Source organism: Balaenoptera ricei, chromosome 16 (genome assembly GCF_028023285.1).
Source record: "Balaenoptera ricei isolate mBalRic1 chromosome 16, mBalRic1.hap2, whole genome shotgun sequence".
Classification (NCBI taxonomy): Eukaryota; Metazoa; Chordata; class Mammalia; order Artiodactyla; family Balaenopteridae; genus Balaenoptera; species Balaenoptera ricei.
Window position 1 is genome coordinate 42956426 of NC_082654.1, and position 16884 is coordinate 42973309.

Here is a 16884-nt window from a genome sequence, read left to right on the forward strand (position 1 = left end):
TCCAGGAACTACAGTATTACCAATTAAGCTACATCTGCACACACCTCTCTAGTTTCTCATCCCCCTGCCTCTCCACCCCCAGAGGTAATCACTCTCTCAGATGCCAGACAAGGTCATCCTTATAAGCAGACCTTTTCAAGGACAGCAGTCTCAGGTCTCTTTTCTGCACACAGTATAACTAAATTGCGTTTAATTTGGATATATCACATTTTCCCTCGGGATCTGAAATTTATGTTATGAATAATGTTGGCAAATCATGAAGATATCTTAACCACATATTATCAAGAAGTCACATGTGGTAAAAAATACAGTGTGTACAGTGTGCTTAAAGATTTTTACACAGTGAAATGTTTTGAAATGTACAAAACAGGAAGACGAGGGAAAAGAGCAAATCTGATAGATGAACCTGGGTAAAGTTGCCAGGTTACAGCCTAGCATCACTATGCAACCTTTTAGAATTAATAACTGAAATGATAGAAAGACACAAAGAGGCCCAAGTCTATACAATGTAATATTTTTAAAGCCCTCAGTTGTATAACTTGGTAATAAGAAACTTAAGTCCCCAAATGATATAGTCCTATTGTTTTCTAATATTAGGAAACAGGGCTATGTATGTTTCTGTTTGTTTCATCCAAAATCATGTAAAAAATAAACCATGGGGGCTTCCTTGGTGGCACAGTGGTTAAGAATCCGCCTGCCAATGCAGGGGACACAGGTTCAAGCCCTGGTCCAGGAAGATCCCACATGCTGCAGAGCAACTAAGCCTGCGTGCCACAAATATTGAACCCACGCACCTAGAGCCCGTGTTCCACAGCAAGAGAAGCCACCGCAATGAGAAGTCCGCGGGCACCCCAACGAAGAGTAGCCCCTGCTCGCGGAAACTAGAGAAAGCCCACGCGCAACAACGAAGACCCAATGCAGCCAAAAATAAATAAATTAAAAAAAAAACAAAACCATGGCTATATTGAGACATATTGATGGTAAAACATGAGGACTTCATTAAACTGTGACCCTCCCAAGTATATAAAAGTCTTTCAAAACTTAATGTCATAGCATCTGCTATTTCCTTTGTGCTATTTTTCTTCCTTCTGTCATATATGCCTCTGCCTATCCTACTCCTATTCAAGACATGGGTATCAATGACACACAGTACTTCCTGACAACTGTAGGATTGTGATGTGACTTTGAGAGCAGAGGATCAATAAGTGAGACCAGTTATATAAGATTATTTTGTGAAAAGGATATCCCAGGAATGGCAGGGCTAAAATTTGAGAGGACATAAACTTCAGCTATTCTACCAACAAGCTGAAGAGAAATTTACTCCCACTATCTGGGACAGAGTTTCCTCATCTCCTACATAAAAAGAAAAACTTTAAAGGAATTCTTTAATAAGAGATTCTTGTACTAAACTTATTAGTCAAGTAAACCTAGACTTTGTCCATATACCAGGTCCTCATCTGCTTCAGACATTCAAAAATTTAATATTCCCTGTGCTGTCCGTGGTGCTGAAAAAAAAAAACCAGGCTAAATATGTCCTGAAACTTGATTGTTTCAATATCATATTTATTGAGCTCATGACACACACCAGATAATTTACTATACCCCTTGAGATAAACAGAATAATAGCTCCCAAAAGATTCCCACATCTCAATTCTCAGAACCTATGAATATATTACACTACATGACAAGGGACAATTAATATTTCAAATAAAATTGTTAGCTCATCATCTGACTTTAAGATAAAGAGATTATCCTGGATTATCCAGATTATTTAGGGTCCTTAAAAAATGGAAACCTAAAGCAGAATAATTTAGAGTCAGAGGGAAATGTGATTATGGAAGAAGTGAGAGTGATGTGCTGTAGGAAGAACTCATCTGACTGTTACTAATTTTAAAGGTGGAGGAAAGACCATGAGCCAAGGAAAGTGGGCAGTTTCTAGAAGATAGAAAAGATAAGAAAATGTATTCTCCCTTAGACCTCAGGAAAAAAACACAGCCTTGTCCACACCTTGATTTTAGGTCAATGAGATTTGTGTCATACAGAACTATAAGAATAAAGTTGTGTTGTTTTATGCCGCATATTTTGTAGTGATTTGTTACAACAGCAATAGAAAACTAACACATCCTTTAAATATTTTACAGCATAGTTATGGACATAGACATGAAAACTCATAAAGCTGTCAAAGTGGCATTCACAGAATATTATGAGAACACAGACTAGATAACTAAATCATTCTGGAATTAGCCACATTAAATTGTTTTTTAACGAATAGTTCTAAGTTGAGTCTTGAATATCATTGGACGATATTCCTTCTAGTTTTCTTTTTCTGGGAATATATCTCACTTTGTATATTCAAAAGAACTCCCATAGAATTGATATTTAATAAATGATCTCTAACAAAGATCTTAGTTTGAATTTCAATCTTAGAAATTTAGAGAATAAACTGAAATTTTTTTCCAAGTTCACTATCATTGGGAAGGAAATCGGATGGTATCTCCCTTAAAATGTTCCTCATCTGATAATAGAAGCAAGATTTAGAGGTTTTAAAATATGTGTGTGCATTCTGGTAATTTTTATATTATGAGAATGAAAATGCACTCTGGAAATTTTTTTCCTTTTTTCTACAATACTATCCCAATTCTTTTCTGTAACCAGGGAAGCTAAAAGTCCAGTTAAGATTACTTTTTTAAAGTAGACCCATTAGTTAGAAATATGAAGTAACTAGAGCCAAGAAGATGTTTATTGTGCTTTCTAGAATTTAAATTAGCTAAAGCGAGGTAGAAAGATAACAAAAGTTGAGCAAGTGTTGAGAGGCAGAGAGACAGAGAGAAGACAAGACAAAGAAACAGGAGAGAGAGATAAAAATTAGAACGGAAGATGGAGTTGGGTGAAACATATTAAAAAATGAGAGGAATAAAGTGATTAGAGAAGCATCCACATATAAGTGAAGAAAGAGAAATAAGAAGGAATTAAAGGAAGTTCCTCTGTAAAAAAATGAAACTAATATAAATTGAGAAAAACTTGAAGGAGGTAGAGAAAATAAGAGATAGGAGAAAATGGAAAAGGTATAGATTCCAAACGGTTACTGAGCTTCTTTTCTATGCCAGACACCATTAATAAATGCAGCTGAAAATTTCACAGGCTAAGTGGGCAGAAAATCATACAAAGAATTATAGTACGCAGAAATAAGTATGTAGAGGGTATAGCGATTGTTCTAAGAAGTCGTCAGTTTAGTATATAGTGTGTGATTGTGTGTGTGTGTTTGTGTAAATGTTTTCAGATAAAGGAAACCTAAAGAAATATTGATTAATGATGATGTAACATTGTCTATCTTACTTTAATTTGAAAATAGTAATAATTATTATAATATACCAAAAATATGTTTTTATCATTTCCTATATGCTAGAAAGCATGCTAAACAATTGACATACATACCATCAGTTAATCCTAATAGCAATCAAATCAGAGTTGCTATTATCCTTCTTTAACAGATGGAGATCTAAGTCATAGAGAGATTATATAACTTACCAAAAATCATATACTGATTTTGCCAGGATTTGAACCAGGTCTGATTCCAAAGCTCATGCTTTAACTATCGTGCCATAGATAATCTTTCATATCCACATACTACCAATGCTTTATCATCTATTAATCCTCTCATGTTCCCTTTTGCTTTGACTGTGCATATGAATTTATATGTATCAGATTTAAATCTATCAAAGCTCCTCATTCATTTTCCAAGTAGCTCAAAATATCTCATCCTATAAATCTTTCTTCCACTAACTACAATTGATACAGACTTTAGCACACTTCTAGGCAGGCAGCATAAATGCCATTCTTTTAACTTCAGCCTCTCACAATCTATATACAGTACACTGATTTATACTTGTAATCCCTTTTGCTGATGTTTCATATGAACTAGGCAGTAACATTCATGAGGTCAAGAAATGTATCTTAGTCATATTTTCAACCCCCAAATTTAGCACAAAACTGGCATATGGTAAATGCTAATAAATATATATTGAATAATCAAAGCTTCCATCATTCTCCTAAGGTTCCATGGATTAGGGTCCATATTACTGTACTTTCATGAGTCCTGTAGCACTTTGTACTAAGGCTATAAAATACAGTGGTTAAGCGTATGGCAGCTTGAGCCAGGCTGCCTGAGCTAGGATCGTGGCTCTTAGACACAGGAGCTGTGTGACATTAAGCAAGATAGCTTGGTATCTTTAAAGCTTCAGTTTCTTCATCTGGAAAACAGGAATAATAATAGAATTTATCTCACGGGGTTTTACTGAAGATTAAATAGATTAAATAAGATAATACATACTTTGCTGAACATTCTTTTCTTCTTGTTCTGCTAGAAATCTGGGTCTTCCCAGAAGATGCTATTTTTCTGTAGGTCTCTCAGGCCCTCACAGGGGTGGTGGCTGTTTTATCATATCCTTACATCACTAGGGCCTGAGGTGGGGCATGTGTTCTTGAAATTTACTCCTATTTCCCTATTACTACTGCCACCCTATTAAAAAGAGAAGAAGAAAGAAAAAAAAAAAGGAAAAAAGAAACTATATATCTTCAAACTCCCTGCATTTCTTCTTCCTCCACTCTCTCTGAAAACCACTCCAAACTTTCGCCTTCAATATTGCACCAAACTATTCCTGTCAATGCCACGAATGAACATCACATTGCTAATTTGATAATCAGTTCTCATACTTCACCTTACTTGATCAGACTTGACACAGCTGATCACTTTCTCCTTTAGATGCCTTCTTCCTTTGGCTTTTAGTAAACCACTCTCTTCTGGTTTTCTTCTCATTAACTGTCTCTCTATATTAATATTCTTCCTCATCTAAGATGATGGTTCTACCTCATCTTCCTGGACTGTATCATCATTGTTTTTATGGCTCATTTCTAGCCACATTTATTCCTTTGATGAGGTCAGTCATTCAGTCTCGCCTGATGGTTAGACCAAATATATTGATATCAAACTTTAAATGTTATCTTTTTCGTCTTCTCTATATCCAACACACCAGCAAACTCTGTTGGTTATACCTTAAAAATGCATTCATAGTCAACCATTTTTACCATTTCTGTCATGAAAACCTGGTTTAAGCTATCTTTATTTTCTGCCTGGAATATTGTTAATACATTTCTCACTGGTCACACTGAACTTAACTGATGATTCTCAACATAAGGGTCAAAGCAGTTTTGTTAAAACTTGTGTGAAATCATTTCACTCCCCTGCTTGAAACACTCCAGTAGCTTTCCTTCTCACTCAGAAGAAAAAGACAATGTCCTTACAATTGCCCACAAGGCCTGTGCAATCTGTCTCCACCCATCTAACCTCTCTGATCTTTTTTTTTTTAAATTTATTTATTTATTTTATTTTTGGCTGCGTTGGGTCTTCGTTGCTGCACACGGGCTTTCTCTAGTTGCAGCGAGCGGGGGCTACTCTTCGTTGCGGTGCACGGGCTTCTCACTACGGTGGCTTCTCTTGTTGTGGAGCACGGGCTCTAGGCGCGTGGGCTTCAGTAGTTGCAGCACACGGGCTCAGTAGTTGTGGCTCGCGGGCTCTAGAGCGCAGGCTCAGTAGTTGTGGCACACTGGCTTAGTTGCTCCGCAGCATGTGGGATCTTCCCGGATCAGGGCCCGAACCCGTGTCCCCTGCATTGGTAGGCGGATTCTTAACCACTGCACCACCAGGGAAGCCCTACCTTTGTGATCTTATCTCTGTCCCCTCTCCCTCACTCTGCTCAACATTTCACCCACCATAGCTTGCTTGCAATTGTGTTCTTCAAACACATTAGGCATATCCCCATCTCAAGTCCCTTTCACTCAGTGTTCCCTCTGTTTTCAATGCTCTTCTAGGAATCTACATAGATTTCCCATAATCCTCTTCAAAACTTTGCTCCAAGGGTACTTCTCAGTAAGTTCTTCCCATACTTTCCTATTTAAAATTGTATTCCCCTAAGTATCCCTTTTCCCTGCTTTATTTTTTGATATAACCCCTTTCACATACTAACATACTATATAATTTTCTGTCTCCCTCCGATGTAAAGCAAACCCCATAAAAATAAGGATATTTTTGTCTATTTTATTGTTTGCTATATACATAGAAGAAGGCTTGACACCTAGTGGCCACTTAAAAATATTTGTATAAAACTATGTAAGCTTGTGTAACTGAAATGCAATGATACATATATCATGTATATTATGTATAAATATACAATGTGAGTAGAGGAGAGTGTGTACTATATGTAAGCTATTTGGCACATAGAAATAACTCAATAAATATTAGCTATAACTGTTAGAAAATTTATGTGTACATAATAGACATTACATATGCTTACTGTACCTGAAGAATGAATGAATAAAAATAATCAGCATAATGTATTATTCATGTTACCTTAAAATGCTGTAGTTTTCCCCCTATGGGGATACCATCAGAATTGCATTCCAGGTATCCAGCAGACCAACAATGGCCAAATCCTGGATATAACCACATAAAGTATTGATGACTGAGTTAGTATTGTCCTTTTCACACATTATCTAAGTCTAAGCCTGAACAGCTCTCATCAGTATTCCAACCATTCCATAAAGACACTTAATAAACTCAGAGTAGCTGAACAGTCATCACTGAGCAGTCTAATTGAGCAGCCCTGAGGGGCAGTATAGGATCCTACAAGAGTAGGAAAGATTAGTATCTCGAACAGAACGGCTGATGTCAGGAACAATTGCTGCAGTGTGATCCACCAAAATTTTGAACAAAATGCCCAGAACAGCAGCTAATAATCAGAAAAAGACAGAAAACACACCTGAAGAGAGGACAGATTCAATTTGAGTTTTCTACAGAGACTTTTCTAAATGCTGCCCTATAATGGGATAAATATTGAGTTTCTAAAAAAAAAATTATATATAATTTACCTAAACTCTGTTTTCCAGCAGAATGCTAAAAGGGATGCTGTGTGTAATACGTCCATAGCACAGGTAATTTATTGATTGCTTTGGTCCCTATGTTAATGTTGAGCCGTATCGTATAAATCAAACTCTCACTAAATATGTTTTTGAATTGCTGTTTGAACTCCAACTACTATCCTCAAAGCTTACCTACTTGCTACTACATTGTTAAAAAAAAACACTTCATCTCTCAATTCTATTTTTCTTTATACAAGGCTTACTTATTTAAATAACCACTAACTGGGTCATTTTGCCAGGTGCTGAGAGAAACAAAAGTAAATTAGACAGTCTCTGTCTTCAGGAATTTATAATCTAAACATAAAAACAAACATTATATGACATAATATAAAGGGGAAGGTGGATATTAATTTTTTCCAGCTTCATTGAGGTCTAACTGACAAACAAAAACTGTGCATATTTAAGGTGCACAGTATATGGCTTGATACTTTACACATTGTAAAATGACTGCCACAACCAGGTTAATGAACATATCCATCACCTCACATAGTTCCTTTTTTTTTTTTTTTTTTTTTTTTAGTGTGGTGAGAACACTTAAGATCTACTCTCTTAGCAAATTTCAAGTATACAATACACAATACAGTATTACTAAGTATAGTCACCATGTTGTACATTAGATCCCCGGAACTTATTCATCTTAAAACTAGATGTTTGTACCCTTTTACCAACCTCTCCGCACTTAATTTTGAATGAATATCATTAGTAACAACATCAAAGAATAATGAATAATTTAGTGTCAAGGAATAAGTAGAATTTGAGTAAAATCTTCAGGAAAGGTTAAGATTTTGATGTCATAATATAATAGCACAGCATGTAATTACTGCATGTAGAGCTGAGATAATGTGTTGGTTTCAGCTTTGCCACTCAATAGTGGGAGTAATATCAGACTGGGAAAGCAACTTAACCCTTCTGTGTCTCTGTAGTTTCCTGATCTATATATGAGGGATAACAGTAGTGAAATGGTATGTGATTATTATGACAATCACAAGGACCTCATGGAGTTCTTGTGAAGATTAAATAAAATAATCTATACGAAGGGCTTTGTTAATAAATGCTAAATGAATGTTAGTGCTTATTGTAAAGAGAGGCTGTTTACACATAAAATACATATCAATATGATTTACGATTTCAAGAAACTTGTAGAAATGATGCCTGTGAAATTGTAGGAACACTTCTTAATAGTATATAAGAAAGCATTAGACACAATTCATTACAAAAACCGAGAACTACAAGCAATCAAGAAATAGCTTTTAAGAATCGGAGACAGAGAGAGAGAGAGATGCTGTTAACTGGAGTTCTATGAAGGAGATGAAATTATAAATAAGCCTTGGATAGATGGTGAACACAACCAAGTACATGTTGCTTTGTTACCTTTGGATACTTTAATATCTAACCTTCCCTGAACAATGTCATAAAACGGCATATGCAATCCTCAGTTCTACACAGAGATATCTGTGTACCTCTTAAATCAGAACACCAATTGAGTATTCTTCAGTTTTTCTGAAATTTCCAGTTCCCTACCTTGAAAAATCAAAATTCATCCTACAAACATTTTCCAACTTTTTCGACCCCAAATTCTTTAGCAGGTTTTCCATTTGTATCCTCCCAAAACACATATGCTATACATAATTCTATTATTATATAAATTACATTGTACTGACTATATACCTCATTTTTATACTTGAATGAAGCAACTGCCTCAGTTTTGTTTCCCTAATATCTTTCCTGGAGTTGATATTCAATAAAATGCAAACCAAATAAATGTTCTATAGAAAAGTGAAAATGTGGACTAGAGAACAAGTGATAGTATGTGCAGTGGATATGCAGTTAGATGAAAGCACTGTGAAAGGGAAGTTAGAGAAAATAGAACATGACCAAGGAGAGGACCTTGTTTAATTGTCAGAAAATATCCAAATTGGTTCATTATAGAATGACTCCTTATGGAAATATAAACAAGAGTGGGCAATTTCAAAATCACAGAATAGAAAAAGGTAGAATATTCACCAGCAAGATGATGTCTGATATATAGACAATCAGAAAAGTCAGTTCAAAGAAACACTGAGGAAAAAAAGTTGAAAGAAAAGTAGATCAATAATGTTGTTTGCTGAAACGCTAGAAAATTATAGGATTTGTCCAAGAAAGTAGTCATTGGAGACCTTAGAGAGTGTAGTATCAGTACAGATGTGAGAAAACCCAAATTGCAGAGCTTAAGGGAATTGGTGAAGAAGTGGTGGTAACAAGCACAGAGATTTAACAGGAAAAGATCCAACTAAGAAAAGCAATTCTATTATGAGTTGTATAAATCATTGATGACTCAGAGCCAGGCAAGATTATAATTACATTTTTGCTCAATTCCAATTTCTATTAAAAACATTTAAAATGAATTCTGCCTTTTCACACAATTAGGATGTGAGCATTTTTCTTTTCAAGTGGTTCAAAAATGTTAGGTTGTTAGAACCAGAGAGGGAAGCATCCACCTTACTAGTTATTAATTGTATTGCATCTCTTGGATAGTGAATTAGAACTTTTACTTCTTTCCCTGTCTCAATGAGACAAATGAGAGTATCTGAAATATCAGTACTTAGGTATTCTAAGTTACCTTGGAAATAAACTTTTTTGGGGGTATGGGTGTTGGTGTGGGTGTGTTAGGAGAGAGAGAATCTTCTAAGTACAATAATTGGTCTTCTGTTTCTCAGAGTTTATTTATTTACTTTTTGGACTCTTTAGCTCTCTGGCCTTCCAGCGTGTACAGATCAGCTTTATGGGAGCCTATTAGTAGAGTACACAAAAGCTACTGAAGTAATCCTTCTAGGCCCAAGGTCAGAGCCTAGAGAAGTCAAAAAAACTTCTTGTTGCCAAAACAAGAAAAGACGTATGCTTTTTCAAACCTCTGCTCTGAAACAAATCCATTTTGGGGCTACAGGATCCACAAGATTACTCACCTTTGGAAAAGAGGAAACAGGAAATTCAAGTGTGGATACAATCTAAAAATGAGGACACAGCCAAGTTTTCATCTGGAGATGAAATTTAGAATGTTTAGGAATATTTTACTGGAGTAAGCATTGAAGGTGCTCTTTCTTGTCATACCATTCTAAATGTTCCATAATAATATAATCTAGACAGTTTATATAAATCTAATAGCGTATAAAGCTTCAAGAAAAAAAAAAAAAAAAAGGCAAATACTCAGGATTTTAAATCAGCCTGTAGGGAAAACAACAAAGTTACTCTTAAAACTTGAATTTAACCTCTCAGAATAAAAATACACTCTGTAAGATGGAATAAGTGAAAGGGGCAGACAAGGAAGGATGTCCATATTATATTAAGATTAAAATTTGTATAAAATATATGCTATATGTGGTTTTATTTTTGTCTGAAATGTGTGTTATCTATCTATTACGTATGAGTGTGTACATGTATATTGCTCTATATCTCTCGATGTGTGCTGCCTTAAGAAATCATATTTAAATGAAGGATTGAGAAGTTTCAGAGACAATTAAGTTCATTGAAAATTACTTAGGTATAGTCTCCAATAATCACCTTTAATTTAATTATAACTGAAACAGAGTCAAAAGAAACTTCTGCATTGTACTATGTTCAGAGAAATATAATGTTAACAAGAGGAAGATGACCTGCACTAAGCTTTGAAATAACAAACTCAAAAAATAAGAAATTCTACAGACATTTCCAGCATGATCCTGGGGAGACCGTGAGTGTCCCACAAATAAAGTATTGCAGTCCATGAGGCAAGGATATTGCTATATCCAGTGCCCTATGTGACAGTCTGTCATAGTCTGGACACATGAACCATTAAGATCATTTAACTCTTCTCACAGACCTGTTAAGTTTACATAACCATTTCTTCTTAAGGTATCTAAAGGGGGGAAACATCTTTCTTGGAAACACAAGTGTTTCAGCTCATTGGGCAGTTATATTTTCCTTATAATGCTATTATTAGCATTGTAATTTGCATGTCGCTCTCTTTTAAGTTTAATTAGTATTAACCTAGTGGCATTCTACTTTATGACCTCTGGATGCACTTGCTAACAATGAAGTTTCCAGGCTTTAGTGTCAGATCTCAGAAGATTTTAGTCTCAGACCTAATAACATGGCTATACCCTTAATTGATTGACATGTCTATCTCATCACTGACCTTCCATGGATTAATAGATTACCTAACAAGCTTGAAAATACACCTGGAAATGTTCCTCAAACTTCACTTATAGTTTCATTTGAATCAGTAAACTCTCCAAGGAAAGAATACAGTCATTAATACTTTTAAGAATAAAATATAATGTAACAAAGTTAAATCTTCAAGGTGTTTAGTAAATTTGGAGAGATATAAAGAAAGAACGTACATATAGTGCACAAGAGCACAAAGTACTCATTGTATTTTGCACATAAATTTATAAAAAGAAGCATAATTATTTATAAATAATAAGAAGTAATAATAGCAATAAAGATAAAAAGCAGTTTTAGTGAACCTTGATCATATGTCAGGTACTGTGCAAAACTGCATAAAACTGAGTTTCAGAGTGTTATCATTAATAAGGAAACTGAGCCTAAGGAAGTTTTGTGACTTTCTGAGCTTATAAACAGGATCCCTTCAGAAAGTTGTTCTGGTTGTGCGCTATATAAGTGTTCCATTCACATCATAGATATATGCTAGTTTACATAATAGCTCAAGGGCGAGAGGAAAGATTTTTGCCTTCCAGGCTGAATGCTTGAGCAGCCAGGGAGAACCCTTTCTTTAAAAAAACTGATACTGGCTTTCATGATCTGCACACACAAGGGAATCTCTCTCTCTCTGTAACACACACATACACACACACTCATTGGCACACATACCCTTTTAAAACTCCTCTAATACTCTAACGCTCTGGTTTCAAGTTAGTTATAATGTTATGATACATTGTTTTTTGGTTTTGTTTTTAAATAAATACTTCTCCTATCTGCTTATGGAAGTAATATCTACTCAATATGGCAATTTGAAAATGCAGAGGCAATAATAAAAAATGAAAATAAAACATACCCCTTAACTATATAACATTTTCCTTTCTTCCTCCCTTTGCCTCCCATTTATCAATCATTCATGAACTCAAAATCAAAACAAAATAAACAAAAAGACAAACCCTGTGGACAACTTGGTTTCTTTACCTCACTATGAATAATATGGTAGAACAAGGAATATGTTTTTTATATCTTTTATCCCACACAACATACAATTTAGCAGATAGCCTTGCTTCCTCTGCTTCCCATGGCACCTCCTTTTCAGGCTCCCCACATTCAATGTGGGATCAGGGTACATGTTCCCATTCCAATAAAATTGTCAGGATTGATAATGCATTAAACTATAAGCTAAAAATATCAGTCCTAATGCTCTCTTATTGGGAAGAGGGTAGCTACTATAAACTACAAATCAATTATGTTTTCCAATATTCTATTGGTTAGCTAAATTCTGACTTTTAAAATGTAATATCATACTACCAATCTAATGTTATTAATGCGTGCTTAAATATGTAGTCATCAAACAAATGAAATGCTCATTAAGGAATAGACCATCTGCGAATTTTATTACTGAACCTAAAACCTTACCCCAGCAATTTGAATGAGAAATATCAAAAGACTCAAAATTTAGCCCAAGTTCCCAAGTAAAAAAATTAGTTGTAAAATATTGAAAATAACAATTATGCAATATACTTTTCTGAGAAGCAGATTCACACATTTGGGTAATACTAGAATATTTCATTTCAGGTTAAAATTTTTATTGAATAAACAGTATTTTTCCCTTCCAACTGCCTTATGCCTAAGCAAGGAAATGCATAGAAAAACAGAGGAAACTGTTTTTAATTGCAAGTCCAGAAGAATTCTATGTTTTAACACAACAGTGACCTAAACTGTTATACTAATAGCCTTAGCGTAGTTTCAATTTTTTCTCCTTCATTTTCCTCTATCTGAAGCTTCTAACTATGTATGGAAATCAGTCGTCAACTATCAAATGGGCTAATCCAACCAGTGGATTACCTATGGCAAAACTGCTTTTATTTTTCCTTTTTTTCACATATTTCTATTGTGATTATGATTATCACCATTGTCTTCCTTCAATCTAACCCATACCTGCATCCCCAAGCATTTGGATAAAAAAATTGGTTCAAGAAATTCATATCACGTATTCCAGTTAAGTGTTATTTTGTGTTTTAGCTAGGCTTTGCTTACTCCTGATTTAATTCCTTCATAATGTAGGCGCAACTTTTATATGGATTTAAAAAAAATAGTACCTATGAAAATCATTTTCATGAACAATAGAATAAAAGTGATGTCAGAGTCCCTAATTGAAGGAGACCAGAGAGAAGTAGAGGCCTGAGGGCCACCTAGGGGAATGTGTTATTACCTCTGGGGGAATGCTCGTTGGAGGACGCAAGTATGGAAGGAATGCTGAAAAGCATATAAAGTTAAGAAATCTCTATAAAAACTACACAAAAGGGGCTTCCCTGGTGGCGCAGTGGTTGAGAATCTGCCTGCCAATGCAGGGGACACAGGTTCGACCCCTGGTCTGGGAAGATCCCACATGCCGCGGAGCAACTAGGCCCGTGAGCCACAATTACTGAGCCTGCACGTCTGGAGCCTGTGCTCCGCAACAAGAGAGGCCGCGATAATGAGAGGCCCGCGCACCGCGATGAAGAGGGGCCCCCGCTTGCTGCAACTGGAGAAAGCCCTCACACAGAAACGAAGACCCAACACAGCCATAAATAAATAAATAGATATTAAAAAAAAAAAAAAAAAAAGAATGACTGCATTCCACGAGAATGGACACATTGTAGTATGCAGTAACATTTACAACTCCAAACATATTTATTAAAAAAAAAAAAAAAAAAAAAACTACACAAAATTTTTGTTTCTTTGCCACAGTTCCAGTCCCTTCAGTCTTCCTAAGTACCGAGCAACCTATCTCCAGGAGGAGAGAACTGAAAAGGCTTTCTAACGGTGGCTGGAAGGAGGTCTTCCATGAGCGCAGTGAGGGGGCAGCCTTACTATAAAATGTAACTTGGCAGTTGTAAAGTTGCACTGTGCTTCAGAAAGTAACTACTTGATGGCCAACAGTGACCTGATAATCTTATTTTGGAGGCTATCTATACAAGCACATTTAGAGAGACCAAGAGCTGTAATGAGCTTATTAAAGAAACTAATTTATAGCTTTACAGGTTAAATCAGGAGTAATTTCCTCTGATAACCTAAACTGCATTGCTAAAAAGTACAGGGTTTGTGCAAGTCTAATGTGAGCAATGACAGTGAATCCTTCCCTCTCAGTGTGAACACTAATGATGAATAAAAATAGAATGCCTTATGGCATAAAGAAATACCAACGCACTGATTTGTCATCTATTCTTGGGGCACGATTTAAAATGCATTCTTTTAATTTAAAGTCATGCTCTTTTAAGTTCCACTGATTCTTATTTTTGCTTCAAAGTAGCAGTTACATTATTTATTTCTTACTGCACTTTTAAATTTGTTGTTAGACTGGAGATTCACAATCTCCATAAATGGCGATGACATGAACATTAAATCCAGATGCACTTGAAGTAAACACTGTGCTAATTAGCAGAACTTTTCAAGGGTTTAGGCTGGTGACTTTATGAAAATAGCTGCTATTGTAAATTATTCTGCAAATCCCCAAAGAGGCATGATATCCTAACTATGGAGGACTGAGAATGTCTTAATATGTACACAATTTGAACACTGTTTGGGAAAAAGTCAAATTAATCCATCTATCTTCAGATCATTCAGTTTAGCCAAGCAAAGCACACACACACAAAATTCACAATCTTTGTTGCCTCTAAGAGCAAGAAGGTAACATGGCAACAAGGGTAAGGAGATGGTTGCTCGCCTGTGTACCCTGAATGCTGAACAAATGTCGAGTAAAAATAATAAAAAGTAATAAATTAATAAATTAATAATAATAAAAGAACAAACTCATTTTTCTTGAATAGCCAACTTCTAGGGTGGGAAAATGTATCCATTTTTCTTCTCTTAAACTGAAAGTATTACATATATACTTTCATTATGTAGTATATATATAATATATACATATACTCCACACTTGTATTATGTCGTACTCAAAGACAGATTCCGCCAATATTGAAATATCTAAGACAGGCACATTTGGGCCACTGCAGATATAACATGTTAAATGGTCCCTACAGAGCTTGATGACTGATATATCTTTCTCAACTGACTGATTTACTATTAAGAAATGACTTAGAAAATCTAATGCCAAGTTTTTTACATTTTTTTCACTCTTTCTAAATAAAATAGTGGGGGATGAAATAATGCAATCCCCAATTAAAGTGCTAACACTAAAATCACTTATGACATCTACCTTTGACCCCTTCAGAGATTTTTTTCTCATAGGAAATTTTGGTATCTTTTACATTCCTAAGCTTTACCTAAGGCTACTGTTTGTGTTTGTTCAACGATTAGCAAATAGAATTGAATTTTTTTTTATAACAATTAAGCATTTGTTTAGTGAGTATAAGTAAATGTTCATTTAGAGGCCTAGCACTGGATTTTCTACCATACTGCAATCCTTATTAAAAAACAAAGTGCATCGAATGCTACTTTTGTAAGATTATTTTAATTAAGGAAAATTATTGCACAGAGTCGCCAACCTTTAAAAATGAACTACAAATTAGCATTACTCATTTCTATGGTGTGTTTCACGTTCCACTGAAATTCTGGCTAACTCTAAAGGTCAAAGTAAAAACATCCTTACCATCATCATATTGGCCCAAGCAGACTGTGAAGAGACAGCAAAAGATAATCCCTGAAGCTAACCATTTCCAGAGATAAAACTGTTGGAACATCTTCAATCAAATTCCACTCAAGGCTGATCTGAAATAACAAGAGGAAAAAGGAACATTTGACAAGTTCATTAATCTGTTATAGGTAAACACAACTGTCACAGCATAGAAAAGCCTTAACGACTTCATACTTAATTACCTGTGCCACACTATCCTTTAACAAAGTAACATACTTGTTTAATGTGCTGGAACTTATCTACATGAATTGGCAGACAAGTCTCTAAGGAAAGACATCTTTTCTGTTATTTACTTTGTAAGCAAGTAAGTTGAGAACTTAACATACTAATGACACCAGAACCACAGCTTTAAAATTGAGACCCTGTGAGTGAATCAAATGCCAATCAGTTTAACTCACTAAATTTATCTTATGTATAGAATAGTTCAACTATAAAGAGTAAGCTTTTGCAACAATTTAAGATGTTAAACCAGCTGTTAGTATCCTACATGAAAATTTCAATGGACATTTGTCTAACAGAATTAAGTAGAAAAATCCATCATCAAAACACAAATTCCTTTTTAGTAGAGGGACAAGAGATTGACTTAACTATGTCATGTAAGACTAAGGATAACCCATCTTTATTTATTTATTTATTTATTTTTAACCCATGATTTTTTTAGAACGTCTGTCTTTGGAAGCATTTGGATGAATTTCATTTTAATTCCTTTGTTCTTCTTTGCAATCTCCCAGTAAGTAAAGAAACTGGATGAGGTATTAGTGGCCTGTGAGCACACCAGAGTATTTTTTCTTACTGAAAAAATGATGTTCTCAGTTTCTTTGTAAATTGAAGAAATTATTCACATGGAATTGTTCCAAATTACGCTGAATATAGATCATGTAGAACAGGGATTGGAACTTCATTTCTCTACATCAGAGGTTCCAAAAGAAAAAAATGAATTTGCCTAAAGGTGCAATAGGGACAGTGAAGGCTGTGACAAATTGTGAAGTGCAGGGTTTGTCTGAAGAAACCAGCCCAGTATTTGACTTCCGTCAAGGTTGTCATGTGGGAATGCAAACCAGTATTACTGAGTTTTCTGATTTTCCAGAATATGGTAG

General features: G+C 35.1%; 1 protein-coding gene across 1 annotated transcript in view; it reads right to left on the minus strand.

Moving 5' to 3' along the window:
• Positions 1–15833, minus strand: part of PCDH15 (protocadherin related 15) — a 748372-nt gene extending 732539 nt beyond the window's left edge. The window contains exon 1 of the mRNA XM_059899155.1: positions 15743–15833. Coding sequence (XP_059755138.1) covers positions 15743–15833 — 91 coding nt within the window. The remainder of the gene's footprint in view (positions 1–15742) is intronic.
• Positions 15834–16884: the final 1051 nt, after the last annotated feature.